General features: G+C 45.3%; 1 protein-coding gene across 1 annotated transcript in view; it reads right to left on the reverse strand.

Annotated features, from left to right (window-relative positions):
* Window positions 1–2,089: 2,089 nt before the first annotated feature.
* Window positions 2,090–22,368, reverse strand: part of TMEM132C (transmembrane protein 132C) — a 298,136-nt gene continuing 277,857 nt past the window's right edge. The window contains exons 6-9 of the mRNA XM_084648976.1: window positions 16,117–16,322; window positions 15,223–15,496; window positions 13,893–14,084; window positions 2,090–5,079 (exon numbers count right to left, since the gene is read on the reverse strand). Of these exons, the coding sequence (XP_084505102.1) occupies window positions 3,880–5,079; window positions 13,893–14,084; window positions 15,223–15,496; window positions 16,117–16,322 (1,872 nt within the window). The 3' untranslated portion in view covers window positions 2,090–3,879. The remainder of the gene's footprint in view (window positions 5,080–13,892; window positions 14,085–15,222; window positions 15,497–16,116; window positions 16,323–22,368) is intronic.

The following is a 22,368-nucleotide window of genomic DNA, read 5'->3' on the forward strand; positions in this document are numbered from 1 at the left end:
TAATTCTCATTGACTGTCAATGGAATTTGGGAGCTTAACTCCCTTTGAAACTCTCAGCCTGTCTACGCTGCAATCAGAGAGGTGACTGCAGCCCATGTAGACATACCCAGACTAGCTTTGATCTAACTAGTTGTGGGTACCAATGATAGTGAAGCCACAGCATCATAGTCTCCAGTAAGGTCTCTACAAGCCCACTTGGGACCCTGGGTACTTACTCAGGTGCCTCGCTTATGCTGAAGTCCAACAAAAATTACTACAGGGCCCCATGTGGGCTTTGGCTTCAGCCCCGGATGATGGGACTCAGGTTTTGGCTTCATCCCCGGGCCCTGGTATCCCATTAAAAAGGGGTCACAGCCCACTGAGAACTGCTGCAATCGAGCTACATTAGAGCTAAGCTTGGATATGTCTACGGGCACTGCAATCACACCGCCGACTGCACTGCAGACATACCCTTAGAGGTGCTGTAAAGAGACACAGATTTGATTCAGGTATCATGGTGAATCAAAGACTGATAAAGGAAAGTGTGGTACATACCTGGCTCACCATCACTGAAAGCCTCTTTCCAAGAGGGCAGTAACTTGCATACTCGTCTGGAAGATGCCAGAAATTTTGTCATTACTAAAGGAAAGTAAATCTTTCCAGACAGTTATTAGTTCAAACCAACCAGCCAAATTCCAAATCTGTGGCACACAGAGAAAGATGCAGATCTTTAGTAGGTCAATCCATTACACAAAACAAACGGTGAGATTCCGATTGCTTATAAAAGATCCATGCGTTTCTTAGGAATAAAAAAAAATGGTCTCTGAAGTCAAAGCTAACTCGAGATGCACAGCAGTGCATGAACTCATATCTCAATAACAATCTACACTGTGTGTTAGATCTGGTTCAGATATATGGTTTTTCATGAGAATTTTTTTTTAATTTCCCTTGAAAAATGGTTCAGTTTTTTGATGAAAACTTGAACATTTTGAGGAATTGGAATAAATTTCTTTACTCAGACTGGAATCATTTTGTTAAGCCAAACCGTTGCCTGCTAAAGATGGCTGGATTTGGCCCTAAAATAAATTCTGCCCCTGCCATTGTGAGCACATACTCTATTTCCTCCAGCCGCTTGCTCTTGGTAGCCAAAAGTTTCATGTGGGATTATCAGCTGATGAAAAGTGCTACAGAAAAACTGTTTTCTTTATTATATGAAGATACCACCTCCTGCTCTGCTCCCGTCAAATCTTAGATGCCAAACTGGGTCAGACTCACTCAGAAGCAACTAAGTGCTGCAGGGAGCGGTGCCAATGACTGAATGGGTGACTAGTACTGAACCAATTCCCTAGGAGACATCAGGGTGCATTGTGTTGCTGGAGGTGTCATCCTTCATACGAGATGTAAAATCAGTGTTCCTGCCTAGTTCAGATCATTAACAATCCTTTACCACTTTTTGAAAATGTCCAAGGCCAAATTTATTTTGAGTAATAACAATCTGCCTACGTACATCCTGCCAGGATTTCCAATTGGGTATCGTACTCCTGTCTTTACCTGTTGCGCTGTATGGTTCAGTGGTGTTTCACCCCAGAGGTGGCTGCATTTTGTGGGTAGGATGCAGTGAGTGCCCATGTACGGTTGATGTATCACTTTCCTTAGCTTGTAACGTGTTTTGGGTTCCTTTGGGATCAAAGGTGCGTTGTAAATGTCAGTTATTAATCATAGCAATGTACCTACATCCAAGCCCACGTATCAACCACAGAAGCAGCACAATTACTTACAACTGGCTGCAAAAAACGTTGCCCACGTCAGAAGCATGTGATTAATAACGACAAACTGCCACAAAATCTGCCGGCCTGCTGTCCTCTCCTGCCGTCCACCATCACCACCATAGAGTGGGAGGGGAGAGGGGAATGGGTTACAACAGGAGGGTCAGAGACAGAAGTAAAACCACTGTATTCTTCTATTCTCTCTTTAAAAAGAAGTTTATACATTTTCTCAGCAATTAGGCCGGGGAGGGTCGAGTGGTTTTTTGTTTTCTTTTTTAAATTTTTGTTTGTTTTTTTTATTAAAAAAAAAAAAGACAGAAACAGCCCCCCAAAAAGAGGTTAACTTTTCAAGCCATGTAAAGCATTTTAATTACAATTTATATATCATGTATAAATAAATATTACATTCTTTCAGTCTACAATGCATACTAGGCATATCTTGTTAAAACCTCCTATGTTATCAAGTGGCAGGGTCCATTTTGTCCAAGAAAAGAAAAAAATAAAAAAGAAACCTACTGAGTTTAGTAATAAAAAACAAAAAAACAAAAACGTAGTGGAATCAACGGGTAAAGACAGGGCTGACAAACAACGCAAGTGCTCCCTGCTAACAGTCAAGACGTAACACTGCTTTCCGAAAAAGATTTGACATGAGGACTTCTTCTGAATTATGAATAGGTTTTCTGAGTGTGGTTTTCCCCCATCATTTAGATTCTGAGCCATATCCTCATTTCGTGCAAATTGACATTAAAGTCAACAGAACGGCACCCATTTATTTGTGCCTTTATCTCCTATTTGTTTCTGATGCATTGCTGAATTCATATTTTGTTATTAAAAACATCTGATTTTCAAAGGAAGAGATTTTCCAGTTTGTGCTAGTCCAACGGAAACAGCTGAAAATAAAGTAGACCCAGATCTCTGTTGATCCTTGGTCATTTGAATGTCTCTTTCCCCAAACTCATATTATCCAGCCAAAAACTCAGCTCCCCTAACAAGAGGAAATAAAATGGGCTTGGGACAACCTGCTTCTCTATTTGTGAGTACCACTCCCCATCCTCCCTCCCAATCCCCCATGAGAACTGGTGGCACTGAAAAGATGAACAGAGCAAATTATGAATTCACTGACTTGGCAAAAAAATAAACATTCGGCTATGCACATAAATGGGCTTTAATGGAATTGGTCTTATATTTGGTAAGTATGCAACATCCAGTCATTCCTATTGGTTATTATTTTTAAATGCAAACACAGAACAGCAATTTCTTCCCTTGGGAACTTTGGTTGTGGAAACTTAACCCACCCACACCCAAAAGCAAAATTAAATCTTCCTCCAAACAGAACAAGGTTCTAGCTAGCACAAAACATCCGAGACCCATGTTTTCATGGTGGAATTATTAGTTTTTGCTCATCCTCTGAGTTCTTCAAATGACAAGGAAGATTGTTATTAGCTAATGTAGAAAAACAATTATTTCTTGGTCCATAAAGAACCAACTGGATTTTTTTTTTTTAAAAAAAAGACTCATTTTAAAAAAAGCTACAAGGGGTGGAAAATAGACGGAAAAATAAAAAAAATATATCAGATAATCTCTTTCTGCTCCATATTTAATGCCAGGGACATGTTTTCACTTCAGATGAGGAAAAAGAAAGCAACTGCTTGGGTAACACTCTAAAATGTCTCTTCCTGGGTCATACTTCCATATTATTACAAATATTAAAAAGTGACAATTTGTCTGTCTTTTCTCTTAACTAACTTTCTTTCACTTATTTTTTTTAAACAAAATTTTTTGGTACCTTGTCTGTAATATTGTTGTTATTATTCTGATCCATCAGATAAATTTTCACAACCTCACCGTGCCCAGTTCATCATATTGGTTAATCTGTTTCCTTACTCCTTTCTGCTATTTCTATTCCATTGACTGCCCAAATCCATGAACAGCTGTTGGAGTAAAACAAACAAATGAACAAACCCAAAGCCATGGACAGTTTGACAAATTTCTTTCCCTGATTACAGAAACTGCCTTGTTGTTGTTGTTGATTTTTTCCCCTCCTGATCCCCTCCTTCTCCCCTCTTCTGTCCCAATATATACTGTAGAACTGAAGGCATCAAGGTGTGGTTAAACCCAGAAAACCAGACAGGAGCTACACTTTGTCTTTGAACTTCTCCATGTAGTTTTTTATCTCTTTGGAGTCCCCGAGGTCCATATCCTGGCACACCCATTTAATATCGTCGTCATTGCTACTTAGGATAGAGTTGACAGTGGGACAACCATCATCAGGTGGGATGGTGGTGAAGGTTGTGAATTTTACCCGCTTTCGTTTGGATGTGGGGGAATGCAAAGGTTCCGTTTTCTGCTCTTTCCCTTGCTTCCCCCCTAAGTCAGCAGACCTATGGATCTGGCTCTGGATGTTCTTTTGAGTGCTGCCATTGAGGAGGTGGTTGCTTTCCTCATGGCCCATCCCTCGGTCTATAATAGTGGTGTGCTCGTCCTGCTGAGGTGACACGTCCACTGTGTTCTCCAGCAGCTCCGCCTCATTTCCGAGCCAGACCCAGTCGTGGGAGTGGGTCATGGTGGCTTGCCCTTCCGCCGGAACCTGCTTGTGCCGGTATTTCAATGCAAACGTTGCACAGTTTATTAGGAAGACAAGAATTGCCAGGCAGAAGACCCCCAGCAGAGCATACATCCCAATTTCCAGATCGCTAAGGCCTCTGGGCGTCTGCACTAGGTCATTCTCCTCCATGCCCCCATTGCTTTTCGGGAGGTCTACTTGAGCAGGGAAGTTGGTGAAGTCTATGGGAATGTTCTGCAGCTGGCCATCATCCGAGAGTTTGCCTCCATCCAGCCTATTGTTTTTCATGACTTTGTTTTTGATTATTGACTTTGCAGTAGTGCTGACTTTTCTGATGGTACTTTCCTCTCGCTCTGCCGAAGAGCTCCCATAGTATCGCCCATCCTGGCCATACCGCTCTTGATCTGATACCTTTTGCCGCCGGTCACTCGCGTGGTTTTCAATCTCGTCGGCATCATAATCTCCGCCAGTGTGAGAGTTGGCATCATTTTGGCCGAACTTCACTTTGATGTTGCTGTTGCCCATGGCTAAGACGCTTTTCCTCTTGGATTTCTGGCAGGCTTCAGAGATCATCATGTCTACTTTGATCAATGTGCCCTGCCCTTCACCTTCTGCTGCCACAACTGGCCATTTCCAGTTAGTGCTCTGATGGGTTGAGACAACAGATTTGTCCAGCGACATGGCGGAAAGGAAGAAGTCCTTGGGGTCATAAATGTCTAATGGAGTAACTGAGCTGTCACTGAACTGGATCCAGATGCTTACTATGGCTTCCTAAAGGAAGAGGGAAATGGTTAAAGACAGGGCCTTAAATAAAACAGCTCAACTGATTGCAACTCATCAATCTTCCCAGCTCTGAAATGCAGCTGAACAAAGCAGGAGGCACTGGCTAAGTACTATGCTGAAAACAAGCTGAGTCTTAACCGATGGGGCAGAAAATTGGTCACATTTTTCATTAAAGATCCCAGCGGTATCTTTCATGGAAAGGTTTTGCAAATGGAAATGTGAAATAATTGATATGGGGAGATCATAACAACACACCCATTAAATAAACCCAACCCATTCCTGTTGCATGAAAACTGAAAGAGACAAAACAGAAAAATTACTGGAAGCACTTGACAGAACACTTATTTTCCTGTTGTTCCCCATGCAAATATGTCACATGGAGCAGTCAAATTAAACAGAGCATAAATATTGTGTCAGGGAAGACGAAGGATGCCACAATGTCTTGAAAATGCGTCACCTGAAAGGAAACAAAAGACTTGCAAAACAGTTGTTACTTTGCCTGAGGACTGTTTGTTTTCAGCTAAACACAATTTACCCTTGAAAATAATTGTAAACCCCATTACATTTCCATGTCAGCCAAGGCAGGATGTGGGGGTTCTGCTGTGATCTCCATGATAACGATATACAAATGGTTTGGATTTAATTGGACTGTGTTTGTTCCCTGCAGGTAGTACCATTAGAAGCAAACAGAAAGCTAGAGGTCAAGAGGCGAAGTTGTTTTCTATTTGGGTCTCATCCAGATGATATAGACATTTACTTTTCCATGTCTCAGTGGCTTTCTTTGCAGGAGATTTCTTTATTTTTTCATTTGCTCTGTGTCTAGTTTGTTTAGTTAGCATACGTACAGGCAGACTGCTGAAATGCAACTAAACATGAAAGTGAAATTCTATTCTTCCCAAGACCTACACTGCAAATGTCCTTAATAACTTTACACGCAGGTACATCAAAACAATTGGGCTGAAAATCACCATGGGGAAAAGCATCGCCACCCTTTTAATGTCCATTCATAATACAAATTTACAACCCAATATTGTTTTCAATTGGTTACAATTTGTTACACTACGGTTATAAACAAAGGGAATTGCTACCCTTCTCGTTACATTTAAAGCTTTTCAATGAAAACAGCAAGGGGCATTTAGTTATGCAGAAGGTTGGAATGCATGGAATATTTAATTTTCCAAGTGCTATCAGAAAGCTCTTTGGGGACCAAACAAGGGGAAAATATATTGTGGCACAACAGGAAAGAGGGCAAAGTACTTGGTGATTCAGACATGCTTTGCACACAGCGATGAAATAGAGCCAGGGTAACTCTGAAGCTGTAGCACTGTTGAAAAGTGTGAGGGAGGAAGGGAAACTAAAACAACAGATCTTTCATTAAACGAGCCTGAGATGGTTGAACAATATCCAGACATATCCAGGCTAATTTTAATTTAGCTCTGAGTACCAAGAGCAGTGAGTCTGCAGCACCATCGGCTTTAGCATGAGCTGTACCAGCCTGCCTGGGACCCTGGGTACATACCTGGGTGGCTAGCCCATGCTGTCATGGCTTCACCGCTATTGGTACTTGCGCTAACTAGATCAAGGCTAGCTTTGGTAGGTTTACATGTGCTGCAATCACACCCCTGTTTGCAGTGTGGTCACAGTAGGCTTTTGTCACTGTGGGTAAGTTTTACTCTTTGGAAATTTCTAGCAGTAGCAAACCCAGCTCTGGGAAAGAAAGAACATTCTTTCCATGGACTCATGTGTGTGTGTGGGGACCCCATCTCCATTCTTCTTTGGGGGAATCTAGCACACTTGATATTTTGCTTCTCCATTACCTCTGGAACAATGAGTGGGTTGGTTTTTTTTTTGCATTGAGTCATAAGAAAGGCAAAATGACCATCTTTAGTGAGAAATGTACGAGTGTAAACTGAACCCAAATGGCACTGAGGTCATCTCCCAGTGGCTTGTTTTTTGGAACCACAGAGGGCAGTAGAGACAGAATGACAAAAAACGGGGAGGGGTGCCTTGTGGTTAAGATATTCGACTGGGACTCAGGAGAGCTGGATTCGGTTCTGAACTTCGTAGGGTGACCAGACTTCCCGATAAAATCGGGACTGTCCTGATATTGAGCAGTTTGTCCCACGTCCCGACCGAAGTACGGTCGGGACGCCATTTGTCCCGATATTTTGTTTCGGGTGTGTCTTTTTTTTTTCTCCCCTTAGGCAGAGGTGACAGGCAGGGGGAGCGCTTTTTCAATTGTTACACTCACCCGGCATGTCCGGGTCTTCGGCAGCATGTACTTCTTTCTTCGCTGGCAAGATTTATTTCCCGCTGCCGAACGTGCCGGGTGAGTGTAACAATTGAAAAGGCGCTCCCCCTGTGGCGATCCCGATATTTTGTATTTAGCATCTGGTCACCCTAGAACGTCGCCAATGGGAATCAGTGGGCCTAAACACCTTTAGGAATCTGGCCCTCTGTAGCAGAGGCTGGGATAAAATCCAGTTCTGCTGGGCAGCATTCAACTGCCTTGCTCATGAGACCATCCTTTCGCGTCCTGCAGTCCCCTGCCTCATTCGCTACACGCCTTCCAATTTCTGCATCAGATGAGGCAGAGGTTCTACAGTCAGTCTCCTTCACTACACCAGGTCCAGGCTCCTTGCCCAGCCATTATCTGTTCCCCCCTTTCCTGGCTCCTCACTTGATCTGTCTCTCTCCCCGACTCTAGACTCTGGTCCCCTCCACATTCCCCATCCCCGTCTTCCTCCCTGGAGTATTGGTACAAACCCACCCACCAGTTCTTTGTCCCAATCTCTTTACCCAGCCAGTCCCAGTATTCCCTCCACACCTGGCTCCTTGTCAGATCTGTCTCTTTTCTCCCTCCCCCTGGTTCTCAGTCCTACTCTCCTTGGCCAGCCTGCCCCTTACTCCTCATCCAAGCTCACTTTCCCCGCCACTTAGGTGTCACAGTCCCATCCCTGACCCCTCTCTCTCTTTAGCTTCCAGTTCCCTTGCTTAGACCATCCCAGTCCCCCCCCGCCCATTTCCAGTCCCAGTGTTCCTCTCCCTCTCCCCTGCCCCCTGTCCATTTCTCTATCCCTGAAGTCCCAGCCCCCCTTGCTCCTGGTCTCAACCTACTACTCCCCTCAGTCGCCATTCCCGTCTGGCTTTTGCCCCCTCTGCATTCAAATCAGGCAGCTTCTTCCTCCACGCTGCCTGAGCCGGGAGTGGGGGTGGGGCACTGAGAACACAGGAGCGCTCCGTTCAGGTGCCCGGACCCAGCACAACCCATAGCAGCGGCCACAGCTGCAATGGCCGAGCACGTCCCGCTCCGCCCTGGGCTGCGGGATGCCCAGCATGGATGGGATCCTTCCGGGAAGTTGGCTGCTAAAATCTACAAAGTCTTCCCTGAGCACAGGTGAACTCTGATCTTACAAGTTGGCCAAACTGGGGCAGATTTTCACCTGGGAGGCAACAGACTTCTGACCCAAAGGCCACCCTTCTTACAGAAAGTCCCTGCTCCAAAGCGTGGGACGGCAGAGCATTTTAAAGAAAGTTTTTGAGATGAACAAAACAATGTGGATATCGCTAGCCTCTTTCTCAGAAATGGCTGAGCTGTTTTGGCTGTATATATATATAAAAAAAATCAACCTGAGGCAGTCACCCAGCATGGGAAATTTCAGATCAAGCAGTTAAAATTTGGTAAAGTTGTAAGCCACCGACAACAGGTTCTCACAGTGGGAAGTGTCATGGTAGGTGCTACCGGCCTTGTCTATAATTACTGTCCCCACAAAAGCACAATCCTGGTGTTTGGGAAGCAGAAGTAATGTAGAGTAAATGGACAGCCATTTGAGGTTTAAGGACACAAACATGATTTACTGCAATTAACCAAGACACCCTACTACGCTTTTCAATCTGCACCGAATTTTTAAATTTTAAAATCTCTAAAGAGCCAATTAAATAGAAAACTGTCACACGTGGACAGTGGAGAATCTGAATTAAAAGGAAAAAAAAAGAGAGAATTTCCCCCAAAAAATCCTGCCAAAATACAGTTAATCTGCCCAAATAGTCAATTTGGCACAAAATCCTCTTCTTGACCCTTTCACTTAAAGGCAAGCTGAATGCAAGGGAAGAAAGCAACTTTCCCAAATGATTAGAAATTCTGAACGGCTTAAAAAAATAGAAATGATTTAATGCCGTGTCCTTCAAAGAGCTGTTTCTGCAAATCCTATGTACCGCATCAATAAATCCCCTCCAAATCTCTGACAAGGGCCTCCAATTACTATCAACAGATGAAGATGGATTGAAACCTTATTATCAGCAAAGCTGCTGCCTTGTCTGATGTCAAAGGTGACAAATGCCTGTGTTCATTAATTAATAAGCATAAACAAATACCTTGTGGAGTTACCAGTTTTCATCCCCCCCTTTTCATACAGTTGTGCTCTTTATAAACAAATAAACCACAAATTTACATCATTGTCAACATCCCTTGGAAGATGGGATTATTTATCCGGTGACTAGAGAGACTGGAGGTGAGTCAGATACCATACATCCGATCACTTCGAACTCGATTCAGAAGTGATGAAGAATTTGCTTCCTGCAGCAGCTGTTGATTTCCAAGCGACATGCTGTTTCCTAAGCACGTGAAGCATCGCTGCACTCATCAAGACACTTTTTGGTCATGTTTTTCTTCATGTACTTCTCTAATCTCCTCTTCCACCCTAGCCAGACTAGCACACTGTGCCTATTTACATTAGTTTGACCTCTTCAGCACCATCACATTTCTGCTTACTCGTAGCTGCTGATCAGTCTGGAGATGCCACCTGATAAATGTGCCAGAATTACAAAACCAACCAGTATTTTCCCTTTTGTAAATGACTTTAGCTCCCTTGTTTTCTTCATGTTATATTTAGAGCCGGTGGAACAGTAGGGGGAAAAACTGTCCCCTACAGTTCACAAATCTGTTATGGAGCCGAAGGCCTTGATTCAATTCGGCCATACCTGTGACCTTTCATAATTGCAAATTTGCAAAGCATCAAAACTCTTCTGCACAATCTGATCACAAATACGGATATTTGGCTCTCAATGTACATATCCCACCCCACTGAATTGACCAGCTCTGAAAGTTCAGACACGAAAAGGCAACTTGGATTCAGAAGCCAGAGCTGGTTGGTGAGTGGCATGTCATATATAGATAACATATGATGACACCTACACTCTGGGACCTACACTGGTTGTCTGTGAACTGTCAGGCAGATTTCATGAGGTGGTTTTCACCTATACAGACCTAAATGGCCTATGACCATCCTATGATCCACTGAATACATCTGTAGCATTGTAGGCCCTGATGCTGGATTCCCCTCACTATACTACGGAGTTCTCCACAAGGGCCATGGAAATATCCTCTGGTCCCAGGTCCGAAAAGGCCCGGATTGGCTGATTTTCAGGGCATGCTACAGGATCCATTTGTTTCATCTAGCCTATGAAGAGCGGTCGCTGGATGGAGGCATAGACTGATGCAAGGGTGTGTTTGTATCTGATGACATTCTGGGGCCTGGTAGAAGGGGTGGAATGACTGGTCTGAGTATTTGGTTTGCTGGGGGCTCAAAGCCCGTGCTTGGGTCCTTTTTACTGTTCTAACTCAACAGAAAAGAAAAAAAAAAGACAAATAAATCCTTTGCACACAATGTACAGAATGACACGGGTTTCTTGTGCAGCTCTTTGGCTGTGTTAGGGCATAAAATGCGTTTGCAAATACTGGGTGGATTGTGATTCAGAGCCAGAAGCTGCACTCCCACGAACAAAGCAAAAGGGGAAAAATCATACTGTAGTCAGCAAATCCTGTCTGACACCTTGTAGAGGAGACGGGCCCAATCCTAGTCCCCCTGAGGTCAGTGGAAGTTGTTCATTGTGTTCAGTGGGAGCAGGATCAGATCTTAAAATACACCACAGAAAACTGATAGAAATGTAAATGTTACTCCGAGCAAGGACTAAGTAAGAACAGATGAAAGATTGGGAGGTGGAGTTTTTATCAGGACCATGAGAACAGATGATTGGATCACAAAGGTGGGGTTTAAGGTCTGGCTTATCAGCCTCAGCAGTGACTCCTTAAATAAAGTCACCATAGGCTGGATGAAACTCTCTATTCTTCTTATGGAGGAGAAAGTTGCTGGATTAGAAGCCTCAAACTAGAGCTGGTTGAGAATTTTTCAATTAAAACATTTTTTGGTTGGAAAATGTCGATACATTGAAACCACAACTTTTTGCAAAAATGTGAGAGTTTTGATGAAAATTTCTCTGGTCCATGGTGGAATTTCGGTTCGAAAGGAAAGAGAACCAGAGCCCCCAGAACAGGCAAGAGTCCAGTGGTTAGGGCACTCAGCTGGGATGTAGAAGACCTTAGTTCAAGTCCCTGCTCTGCCCGAATTGGAGGAGGGACCTGGACCTGGACCTGCACTTTCCATGTCCCAGGTGAGGGCTTTCCTGTTAGTTTTACCTCTGGTCCAATGAATATTTAATTATTCATAAAAAAAAAAAAGTGGAACAGCTTCAACAGGAGAAACTGATTCCACAGCCAGCGAGTTAAAGCCATTCACATGGGTGACCCAGGTTCTAGTCCTGCTCTGACTCAGGCAGAATAGGGACTTGAACCCAGAGCTCCTACATCCCAGGTTACCACCCTAACCACTGTGCTTTTGGTTATGCTGGAGTGTGTCATGTTCTTTCATGAAAATTTTTGAAATGCCTCAGGTTTGTCCTGCTAAGGACCGAAAACAAAATGTCAAAAGGTTGACATTTGTCATGACACGGAATTCTTGTTTTCCGGCCAGTCCTACTTCAACCCCTTTCCATTGCAGGAGGGGAATAATGGCCAGCTGTGCTAGCAATTCAGAAACCTGTCCCTCTAGGGCCAGTCTTCTGCAAAGAGAGGGGCCATTCAGTGATTCTCTTTAAGAGCATGGGGAAAATTCAATGGCCCATGGAATCAGCTCAGCCCTCTGCAGCAAGGACATGGCGGATGCCCTCAGAACATGGCTGTGCGGGTGCAGAATGCTCTCAGAGCCGCTGCAAAGGGCAAGCTGTGCTGGGCAGTGGAGGAGCTACTGGTGATCAGGCACCAGGGGAGAACTCAAGTGCATGAACTACACAAGTTGAGGGCAGCAATCAGCCCAATGGGGGAGCACTGGGGAAGGCACACTGCTTGGAAGCCTCCTTACTCTTAGCTCGGGAGGTGGAAATGGGAAGAAGAGGCAGGGTGTGAGGGAATTAGCAGCTTCTGTGCTGGGGAGGTATGAGGGACTGTGGGAGATGTGCGGTGGACCAACCAGTCCTCATTAAGGGAAGGGTGCTTGGCAGCCTCTTGCTTCTTGATGGGTGCATTCACACAGCACAATACAGTGGGGCTACACTGCAGAGTGAGGAAGAGGAGGGGCATACAGCAGGTACGGCACCATGAACACACTGTTCAGCTGAACAATATTCAGGAGGCATCGGTCAGAGGCTTCCCATGCTCATAAAGGGACGCTGGTAAATATCTTTGCACACTGCATTGAGACATGCAACCCCTCCTGCCCCACAGGCATGTGACACTCCCAGACAAGCTGCAGGAGAAAAATCCCGCTCTGCCCTATGCCCTCTAACTAGGTTAGATTTGTTTCTAGCTTTGGCTTCTTCAATTTCCAACTCGGCATCTGTCGAGAAGAGCGGTTTCCAAAAGGAAGCCCCAAAGAAGAGCACAAATGGGTTAATTACATAAGACTCAGATGATTACAGGATGAAGTAAATTAAACAGATGGGCAGCACATCCTTCTTCGAGCTGGGATGTCATCCTGCCACTAACGACTGAGTTATAAAACAATCGACATTATTCTTGCGTTCCAGAAAATGATATAGTGATCAGGGTGAAAATGGGTCATAAAACCTGAACCGAGCTCTTCCCTGTTTATGAGGGATGAAATAGTGGTTTTGTGAGAGCTGTGGCTGTGGATGGCATTATACAGCCCTGAATAAGAGTATTCTACTACCCTGAGTGAAATTGGGATTGAACAGGCCCTTGTCCCTTCCACTGCTGCTGACCCCCTTGTTTTTAATCTATTCTATGGCAACTATTTGCCTCAGTTTGGTGCTGTTTTCTGTTCCTTGTATCCGTACATATTATGTGACCTGCAGTTCACTGCTTGAGACCCTTCCCTCAGCTGGTGTGAAAACATGCCAGCTTTGAATTAAGCAGGATCAACACACCGGTGTCCCCTAATGAGCTGAACAACTAACCCGTCTGAGTCAGCCTGAAGAATAAAAGAAGAGAGAGGAGCCAGGCTGCCTGCTGTTGCTCCACCAGGAAAATGAATGAACTCGCCTTTCTCACATCACTGTTTTATGGCTCTCCCAAATATTAAATCACTGTGAAGCACAGGGCTCTCCCACTCTCGGACATGGAGATCAAGGGCATTGCTCATGGCAAACAGAGAGCACGGATGGCCTGTGAAACAAGTGTAATAAAGGCTTAGGAGAGCTGCAAAGGTCACAGTGTTTAAAGGGAGCTTTGAAAAGATAGACAACGTGCAAGTCGGAACGTTGGGGTTTGGAACTTTTCCAAAGGGCGGAGCCCAAATTTGCAGGAGGGAAGAAAAAAGAAGCCAACACCAGGGTGCCCTCTGCTGGAAAGGCCCAGCTATAAAAATGTGTTATACCAGTAACTTAAAGTCTATGCTGTTTCCCCCTAAAACTTGCTAAGGGGGAGGTAACTTCATCAGAGCTCTGCAGGAATGACCCACTGCCCCACCCAACCTGCCAGCAGCATGGAGAACTGGAGTGCACACTACCTGTTTAGGGGTATGAAGCAGCTCCTGAGCAATGGTTGTAGCCACAATAGCTCGGTTATTTGCCGGGCTTGGCTGAAGGAAGAGCGACAGCCCAGCCACCACCTGCACCCCGAGGTCTGTTATGGTCACTTTGTCATCTAGCACCGTCACCGTCTTCTCTGCCAGAATGGAGTCCGACAGGGGAGAAAAAACCTTTGGAGAAACAGAAAGGGAACAGCATCAGGAAAGGGTTAAACAACTACAGTGACCCCTTTCACTGCTTCATCTGCTCCTGCCCCAAAAGCCTGGCTTCAAGCCCAGAAACTGGATGTGGGAGTACATAGAGAAGACAGGCTGGTTTCATGCAGGAAGCGAGGAGAACCTATCCGATGGAGCGATTACAGCTCAAAGCCACTGTATCAAATACCTCTTTAGGAGCTCTCTTATTTTACTCCCATTATTTCCATTACTTTCTTATAAGCCTGGAAATAATACAACCTTTCCCTCCTAATTTTGGTCCTTATCCTGCAAGGGGCTGAGCCTTCTCAACTCTCAATGGCTTCAAAGGGTGCTGGAGGTTCTCCGCATCTTCCCGGATTTGTCCTTCATTTTTCCATTTCCTTATCCATTTCTCTATCCCTGAAGTTTGTAATGGCGCATGCAGCCCATTCTCAAGTGGGAAATTGTTCCCCTTGATTCAAATGGCTACTCGCTAACCACCTCCGAACATTTAGAGAGCAGAGGACAGCTACTCAAACACACAGTCTCTCCCACCCTCCGTCTGTGGCTACATTTGCAGTTTGTGCACTAAACTTTACCGAGACTCCAACCAGAACGCTGAAGGCCAAATCCTCAGGCAGTGGAAATCAGCATAGCACTATGGTCTTCAGTTTACACCAGCTAAGAATCTGGCCCTAAGAGTAGCTTTCACAGGCACTGAACACCCTCCACCCCAGTTGACATCCATTAGAGTTATGGGTGCTTGGTAGCTCTGAAAATCAGGCCTCCTGTCTCCAAGCAGCAGTTCTGCCAGTTGAACTGTAGGGGGAGCCTCAGCCTGTGGGGGAAAGCAGGATGTTCACAGGTGCAAGGGGTGTACATCCAGTAAGGATGGCTGAAATACAGGGTTTGATCTGTCTCACTACAAAAGCGGGGGCTTTTGCTTTATTTGTTTGAATTGACACAAGATGGAATGCATGTGTGTGAAATTCTAGGAGGCCACAGCCTTGCTACAACAGATTATTATATTTCAAAGCAGTGCTGTTTTCGCAGAACACTCTACTGGCTCTTCCAGGATCATGTAGGTGTTAATGCAGGAATGGTAGGACCCAGAACTGTTCAGTTTATGTACCTGGATTGTTGTCATTCCTACTTCTTGTCCAATCAAAATCCTTCCTTCTTGTAGCCTGGCAATGTGAGGCTCCTCCAACTTCATAAAGTCCATCACCAGGTCTGTAATGTCAAACTGCCAGTCGGAACCCAGCAAGTAGTTCAGCTGACTCCAAGGGCTAGAGTCCTCAGCGACAAACTGAGTAAGGACTCGCACCATGGCATGCTGGTACTGGAGCGCACAGCCTCTTCCCTTCCGCTCATCTTCATCCTCATCCTCACTGTCCCTGGTGGGTCTTGAAAAAAAGAAAAAGGAAGCATAAAAAGTGGTTTGAGGACAAAACTCCTTCATAGTCCCTTTCCCTGCAGTGAAAATGAAAACTAAGAGCAAAGTGCTAAGCAAGGAAAACACTTCCTGGAATAAAATCAATTAAGAGCAGAAAAACGATCATCTTTGACCTGTAAACTGAGCAGACGTGAACAGAGCAATTGAGAGCGTATACGGAGCCCCACAACTGTCATTGCATACGGTGGCACGCAGGTACATGCCCCTAAGTTTCGTTGCTGATTCGTGGCATTACACAGGCGATCGAGAGAGGCGTGTGATATTGGTGTCTTCTCTTTGAAGATCTCCACTGAAATACTGGAATGCAGAGACGGGCCAGAATCAAAACCTCCTTCCAGTCTCCCTTGAACTATGGGTTGGATTCAAATCCAAACTCTGCCACTGGACCATCGAGGTGACTAAATGACTTAGGAGCACATATCCCATTGAAAAACACTGACTACCCTGGGGGGGCGGGGGAAGTTGGGATCCAGATACAACCTTTGTACTGTGAGCTGTTCTTCCTGGGGTTAAAATCAGCTCCATTCATTGCAAGAAAATGCTTGATATATATTAAGTGACTAAACCCACCTCTTATTGGAGACAATGGGGACTCTCCAGCCTTTTATTTGGCTTAGCTCCGTGTCCGAAATATCAATCTGAAGAGGCAGGCGTGGAACCCAGACTGTGATTTGCAGAGGGGCGCTCAGATATTGGTATGTGAAATTCACTACCGCATCCACCTGGCCTTTCATTTCTTTGCCATTGACAAACACATAGTCACATCTGTCAGAAACCTAAAGGAGAGGAAGGTAAGGGGAAAAGAGAGAGAGAGAAAAAGAAGGTAATAGCTGCAACAAAGCAGGCTCACAGTGGAAACCTGGCATCTGAAAAACAAAAACAAACAAAAAAGGCTCCCTTCTCCTTACGCATGTTAATGATGGCGTTTTACAATGGAACCAGCTGAACACAAAAATCCTCCACCGGCTCAGGAGGCATAATTATGCTGGAGATGCCTAAAGACTGGATACGATTTCTGAAGCTGCTGGCTGAGTTTTCTATTTGTTATTCAATGAGCCACTAGCTGATCACATCTCTATGGAATTTATAATGAGAGGCTCCTTCACAACATGGCCAAAAGAAACCTAACAGCCCCAAACTGGGCTAGTTGGATGCAGGCAGTAAATATAAATCTCTATCCCAACCAGAGTTTTCACCTTTAGTCTGGTGTGACACTGTTTAGTGTCACACATCAGTCCGAGGATGAAGTTTGCTCTGGAGTGGATTTCACATGGAGAAAGGAAACAAAAACATACTCATTTCCTCTGAAATAAACATTATCTGTTTATGAATGTTTACATTTTGATTAAAGCCATAAAGTAATTCTAAACACTGCAGTAGATTTATCATTAACATGTAAATACTGTCCTGAAATATAAGCAAGCATTAGCATAGTCATGTAAGAGTTATACCAGTAATCACTTCTTTAATCAATGTTGTAATTTACAGACCATTGAGTTTTCTCATTTATTACCTTACTGAGTACTAGTGGGATGGAATAGAATCCCTCCAGAATATATAAATCATTAAGAGGGATGCAGATAGTATGAAGTGGCTCGGTATGATAAAGTCATTGTCAAATCTATTCCTAAAGGTGTCATAAACGTCTGGGGAAATCTTGCGGCACATTAATCATACATTAAGTGGCTAGCAATGGGAGCTGTTGCATTACTAAATGAGCTGGCATGTCTGCAGAAATTACAAGTAAACCCAACAGATATCTTCAATTCACATGCTTTCTCCCTCCTCTTCAGAAACCTATTTCATCTTCCATAATGAAAGTCATTAGCACTGGTAGTGGCCCTCCCACCTGAACATCTATTTATACCATCATCTGCTCCCTTTGATTTTGTCTTTCCCCATACCACTTTATTCAAAGGATGCTTATCACATGGAATAGCTCAAGTCCCCAAGCTAATCAAATGGATGGGTGCCCTCTATGACCATGGATAAACCCAAGGGCTAGATATGCTAAACTGTTCCCAGTTATACAGCACATGTCCAATCTGTATCCTCTGGTAGTTTAGGCATTGCTCACTTTCTGGTATATTAGTCAGGAGAAATATTTCAAGGGAAGACCTCAGAGAACCTAATCCGAGCACAGTTTCATGAACTGATGCAATCCTATCTAGTACAATACAGGACCCACCTGTTTGTTTAGCCTTTTTGCCTCATGTTATCCAAGTTATGTTTAATGGCCATAAGGGGGGAAACGTTCCCTTATTTCACACAGATGGACAGTGTGTCCTGTTTTAATATATGTTACATAGGAGTGTGGTCTGTAATTTACAAAAGGGATGACATTTTCATATTAGTTTGTATATGAGCTATATCTGATTTCATAATATCTCACACGTGCTTCAATGACATATGTACTACTTATATATGATTCACATGAAAGCGCGACAGATTTTTGTTCCAGATGGTTACTCTTGCTTTTCATGGTCCTGTTAACGGTGACACTTTCCCCCCTCTGTATAGAGTTATGACATCAGGCATCACAATCCATCATAAAAAGGAGGATTTATTAAAGACAACCACGACCATTACAGATAGGCTTCTACACAGCTTCAGTTCCAGCTTTGTCATCTTTGTTTGCCCAGCACCCATTCTGCCTGGAGCTCTATACAGCACACAGAGACAGTAGCTACTGAATAATATACTGCAAGTAAATAGATCATTGCACATGGTCTATTGCTCTGAACATAAAACTGGGAGCAACAAAGTCCTTGTTTCTAATCATGGCTCTGACCTGGGTTCTAATCCCTGATGCCCTGTGTGGTCTCAGGCAAGTCACTTTAACTCTATGTTTCCCCCATCCTCAGAATGGGGATAGCAATATTTACGTACCTGTTGGGGTCCTATGAGCCTTAGGGCTTGTCTATGTGTGAAGGGAATGCGCTTTACAGGCGTGTAATTTTTAAAATGCACTAATGTATTGTGCATTTATTGGTCCATGTAGACCCTGCTGGGGCATTTAGACATAGTGCTATTTGAAGCAGTTCTACATTAAAGCGTATGAGGGGACCTTAAGTGTGCACCAGCAGGGTCTACATGGACCCATTAATGTGCAACTCATTCGTGCGCTTTAGAAATCACCCCCATAGAGTGCATGACCCCTCCGTGTAGTGAGCGGCTGTGACTCAGGTAGAAAGCTGCATGCTGCCTGGGTTCCAGTCCCACTGCGCCAAATGTCTGCTATGAAACTGTTTCGCGGAGCAAAGTGGGAAGTTAGCGCTCCATGGGGAGGAATCCCAGCTTCTGCGGAGTTAGGAGCCTTTACATCGGAGCCTTCCTTTAATCGCTCTGCTGCCACCGCCCTTTTCTTCCTTCAGCAGCGACTGGCCCCCGTGCTGCAGCGAGGAATTAGGCAGCTTGACGCCGCAATAACTCCCACTCTGATATCTATGGGCTAGCAGGGGATGGTGATATCTGATGCCTCCCCTATGCTCTCCTCCTCTCTGGCAGGCAACTTTCATAGGTATATTCTGCTTCGGGACGGCAGCTGGTTGACTCTACAGAGCCTCTGTGATATACTCACAGTGAGGGACATCTGTATGCGGATCAAAGGTTTGTGATAAAACGTTCACCTTCAGGCTGACCCAGGTGTCCTGGACATAGAGCGATGATTTAATAATAGCAGAAGCCAAACACTGTCGGGAACCGAACCAATTTGTCTGTCAGGGAAAAACAACAACAATAGCAGCAAATCCTCAATCTGTAAATGCTTCTGGGCTGATGTCCAACCTCCAGCTTTCCTCGCAACGCTGCTGTAGACCCGCATAGGCCCGCTAGGAACAAATGGCGAAACAAATGTATCTAGCCTCGCATCTTAAGGAAGCAGCTACTGTAGCTACCGAGCTGCTGTTAATAATTGATGCAGGTTAATATTTATTACTGGGTATGCATCAGCCAGAGTGCCAGGCCTTTATGACTTGCATTGAGGGAAAAAAAAAAAGTCTTTTCACCAAGTCTAAGCATCCTTACCATCCCTTACACGTGCTTTCTTTGGCTCCTATATTCCCAATACAGTGGGGGGCAAGTCCCAAGCTACCAACTGTCAGTGAAAGTATTTTTGACTATTTCACTTTCATGCCGCTATCCTTCTTGGGGCTGCCTGGATTGCTTTTGAAGTGGATTCACACACACAGGAAAGCACAGGGTGGTAGGGATGTTTCCCAAGCTAGTGTCTCAGAGCAGGTGAAAGGGAGAAGAGGGTGGTACCTCGGCGCCCAATTCACAAGGCACACCTCGTCATCTGCACATGCATAAGAATAAGACACTGGCTCCCTGAAAATGCCCCATTAAAATCATGCTCGGTCTGCAGCTTTGGTAATCACAAAATCCTGGGTCAGCTGAGTACGGAAGGGTAAGCAAACTGAGATGGCTTCCTCCTCTCACCTAACCATGGTCTTAAAAAAAAAAAAAAAAGAAATAAAAAGGCTTTCCCAGCTTCAGTGAGCAAATCCAGATCTAAATCCAAATACACTGATTCCTGCCAGGATTTAGCATAGCCTAGAGTCTCCCTGTTTAACCAGCACCTAACCCAAAACAGTGGGTTCCTTACTGGAGGAACTAGGGGACTGCTAACCATTACTGACTCACCTAGGAACGGACTACTTTAGATCACATCAGAATAGCTGGAAATCAGATCCCAGTCATCTTACTTTTTTGGATGGGTTGAAACTGGTCATTGTTCTGCACAGGCATGAGGTAAATTCAGCGCTTTCCCCATGAAGATATGCATGGCTACGTCTACACTGCGAGCTAGGGGGGTGATTCCCAGCTCGTGTAGACATACCTGGGCTAGCTCTCATTGAGACAGCGGGCTAAAAATAGTAGCGTATCTGCAGTGGCACAGGCAGCAGCTGCGGCAGGTCCAGGCAGGTTTTGTCAGAGACCAGGGCATGGGTGGTTAGGCCTAGTGGTTACAGCAGGAGCAGGTGCCCAGGGTCAGAGCCAGGGGTTAGAACCGAAGACCGGAACTGGAGCCGAGGGTCAGACCTGGGTTACAGGGCGCGAGGCACAGCAGGAGCAGGCCTGGGAACAAGCAGGGGCTAGTGCAGCCAGGGGCAATGCTTTGCGCAGCTGCTGGCCTAATGCTGCTGCTGGGCTTCAGAGCATGCCTGTTGGCTCCTCCAGCCAATCGGGAGGGCTGGCCAGCTGGGTGATTTTGCTGCAAGCCAAGTGTGAGTCAGCTGCGTGTCCTCTGGTGCTCACTAGGGAGCTAGCTAGACACAGGCTCAGGGCTGGCAAGCCCTAATTCCTGATAGGTTTGTACTCGGGATGGCTAGCTTTGACCTAGCTAGCTCGAGTTAGCAAGCCAGGGCAGCACCGGACTTCAGCAGGGACTGTACAAGCCCGCCCCAGCCTCTGGGTATATTCTCAGGTGGCTAGCCCGCGCAGACATCTGTGCTCCCGCAGCGAGGTGAGGTCAGGTATGTTTATGCATGCTGTAGTCACTCCTCTAATCCCCTGATTGGCATAGTGAGAGGAAAGTTCTAGTCTATTTTTTGTCCTGTGGTATCTGAGCACCTTCCAGAACTACATTAAGCAATGTGACTAGCACCAGGGGTGGCCAGCCTGAGCCTGAGAAGGAGCCAGAATATTGCCAAAGAGCCAGTAATATATCAGCTCCTTACCCCCGCCATGCCCCCGCCGCTCCTCCCGCCCACCGGCAGCCCTGCTGATCAGCGCCCCTCTGTCCCCGCATCTCCCGATCAGCTGTTTCATGGCATGCAGGAGGCTGGGGGGGGAGGGGGAGGGAGGAGAAGAAGCGAGGGCATGGCAGGCTCAGGGGAGGGGGCGGGGTATAGCAGAGCCAGGGATTGAGCAGTGAGCACCCCCCAGCACATTGGAAAGTTGGCACCTATAGCACCAGCCGCGGAGTCGGTGCCTGTACAAGGAGCCGCATATTAACTTCTGAAGAGCCGCACGTGGCTCCGGGTGGCCACCCCTGGACTAGCACCTGTCACCTCTGATTCTGGTCCACAATAATTCATTGAGCCCATGACAGAAGTTGAGATGCTGGAGACTTTGTCTGTGTGAACAGGTCATATTATTCCCTCCCACCCACCCCTTCCAGTGTTTATATTTTTCACCATGAAAACATTTTCCCTTTGAAACGTCCTTTTCTCTTTTGCATCTAAAAAGGTGAGATGATGATGAAGAGAGCTCCTGCTTAGCCTTCACCTTTATGCAAATGATCTGCTCCACTCGGTGTAGCGGATCAGCAAAAAGTTTTGCATTTTAAGGAGCTCTCTGATGCCATTTCAGCAGTTTCCTTCCTTATTAAAGTTGGCATTACAGCTACTTTTCCCTAGTTATTTTTCTAACTTTGCTTTAGACCAAAAAGACAAAAAGTGAGAGAAGAAAAGCCAGGGCTAAGCAAAATTTCTGAGATGCTTCCTTTCTCTTTGCTTTATTTTTTTGTGCTCCCTTCTAACAAAGGCCACTTAGACTCCAAGTGGCTTGGATGGTTTCATCCTGTGATAAACCACATTTTAAGTGAACTGGCAGCCTGGAACAGAAACATCAAATCATCCCCCAAGAGCATGACCTGCGGCCGCTTGGAGAACTGCGCTGTAAGTACCCTGGAACTTTGCGATTTGGGAGGGAATGTGAGCTCCCTGCTAATAAAGCAGAAACAGAACTTGGTTGCAATGAATATAAAGGGGGCTGTAATGAATATGAGGGCCCTGGACACAGACAAGACCCCATATTTCTCCCTTGCCTGCAGACTGAAGCTGTTATCCTGCAGTGAGCTCTGTGGCAGGGTGAAGG

The sequence above is a fragment of the Lepidochelys olivacea genome (genome assembly GCF_965140295.1).
Source record: "Lepidochelys olivacea isolate rLepOli2 genome assembly, chromosome: 15".
Lineage (NCBI taxonomy): Eukaryota > Metazoa > Chordata > Testudines > Cheloniidae > Lepidochelys > Lepidochelys olivacea.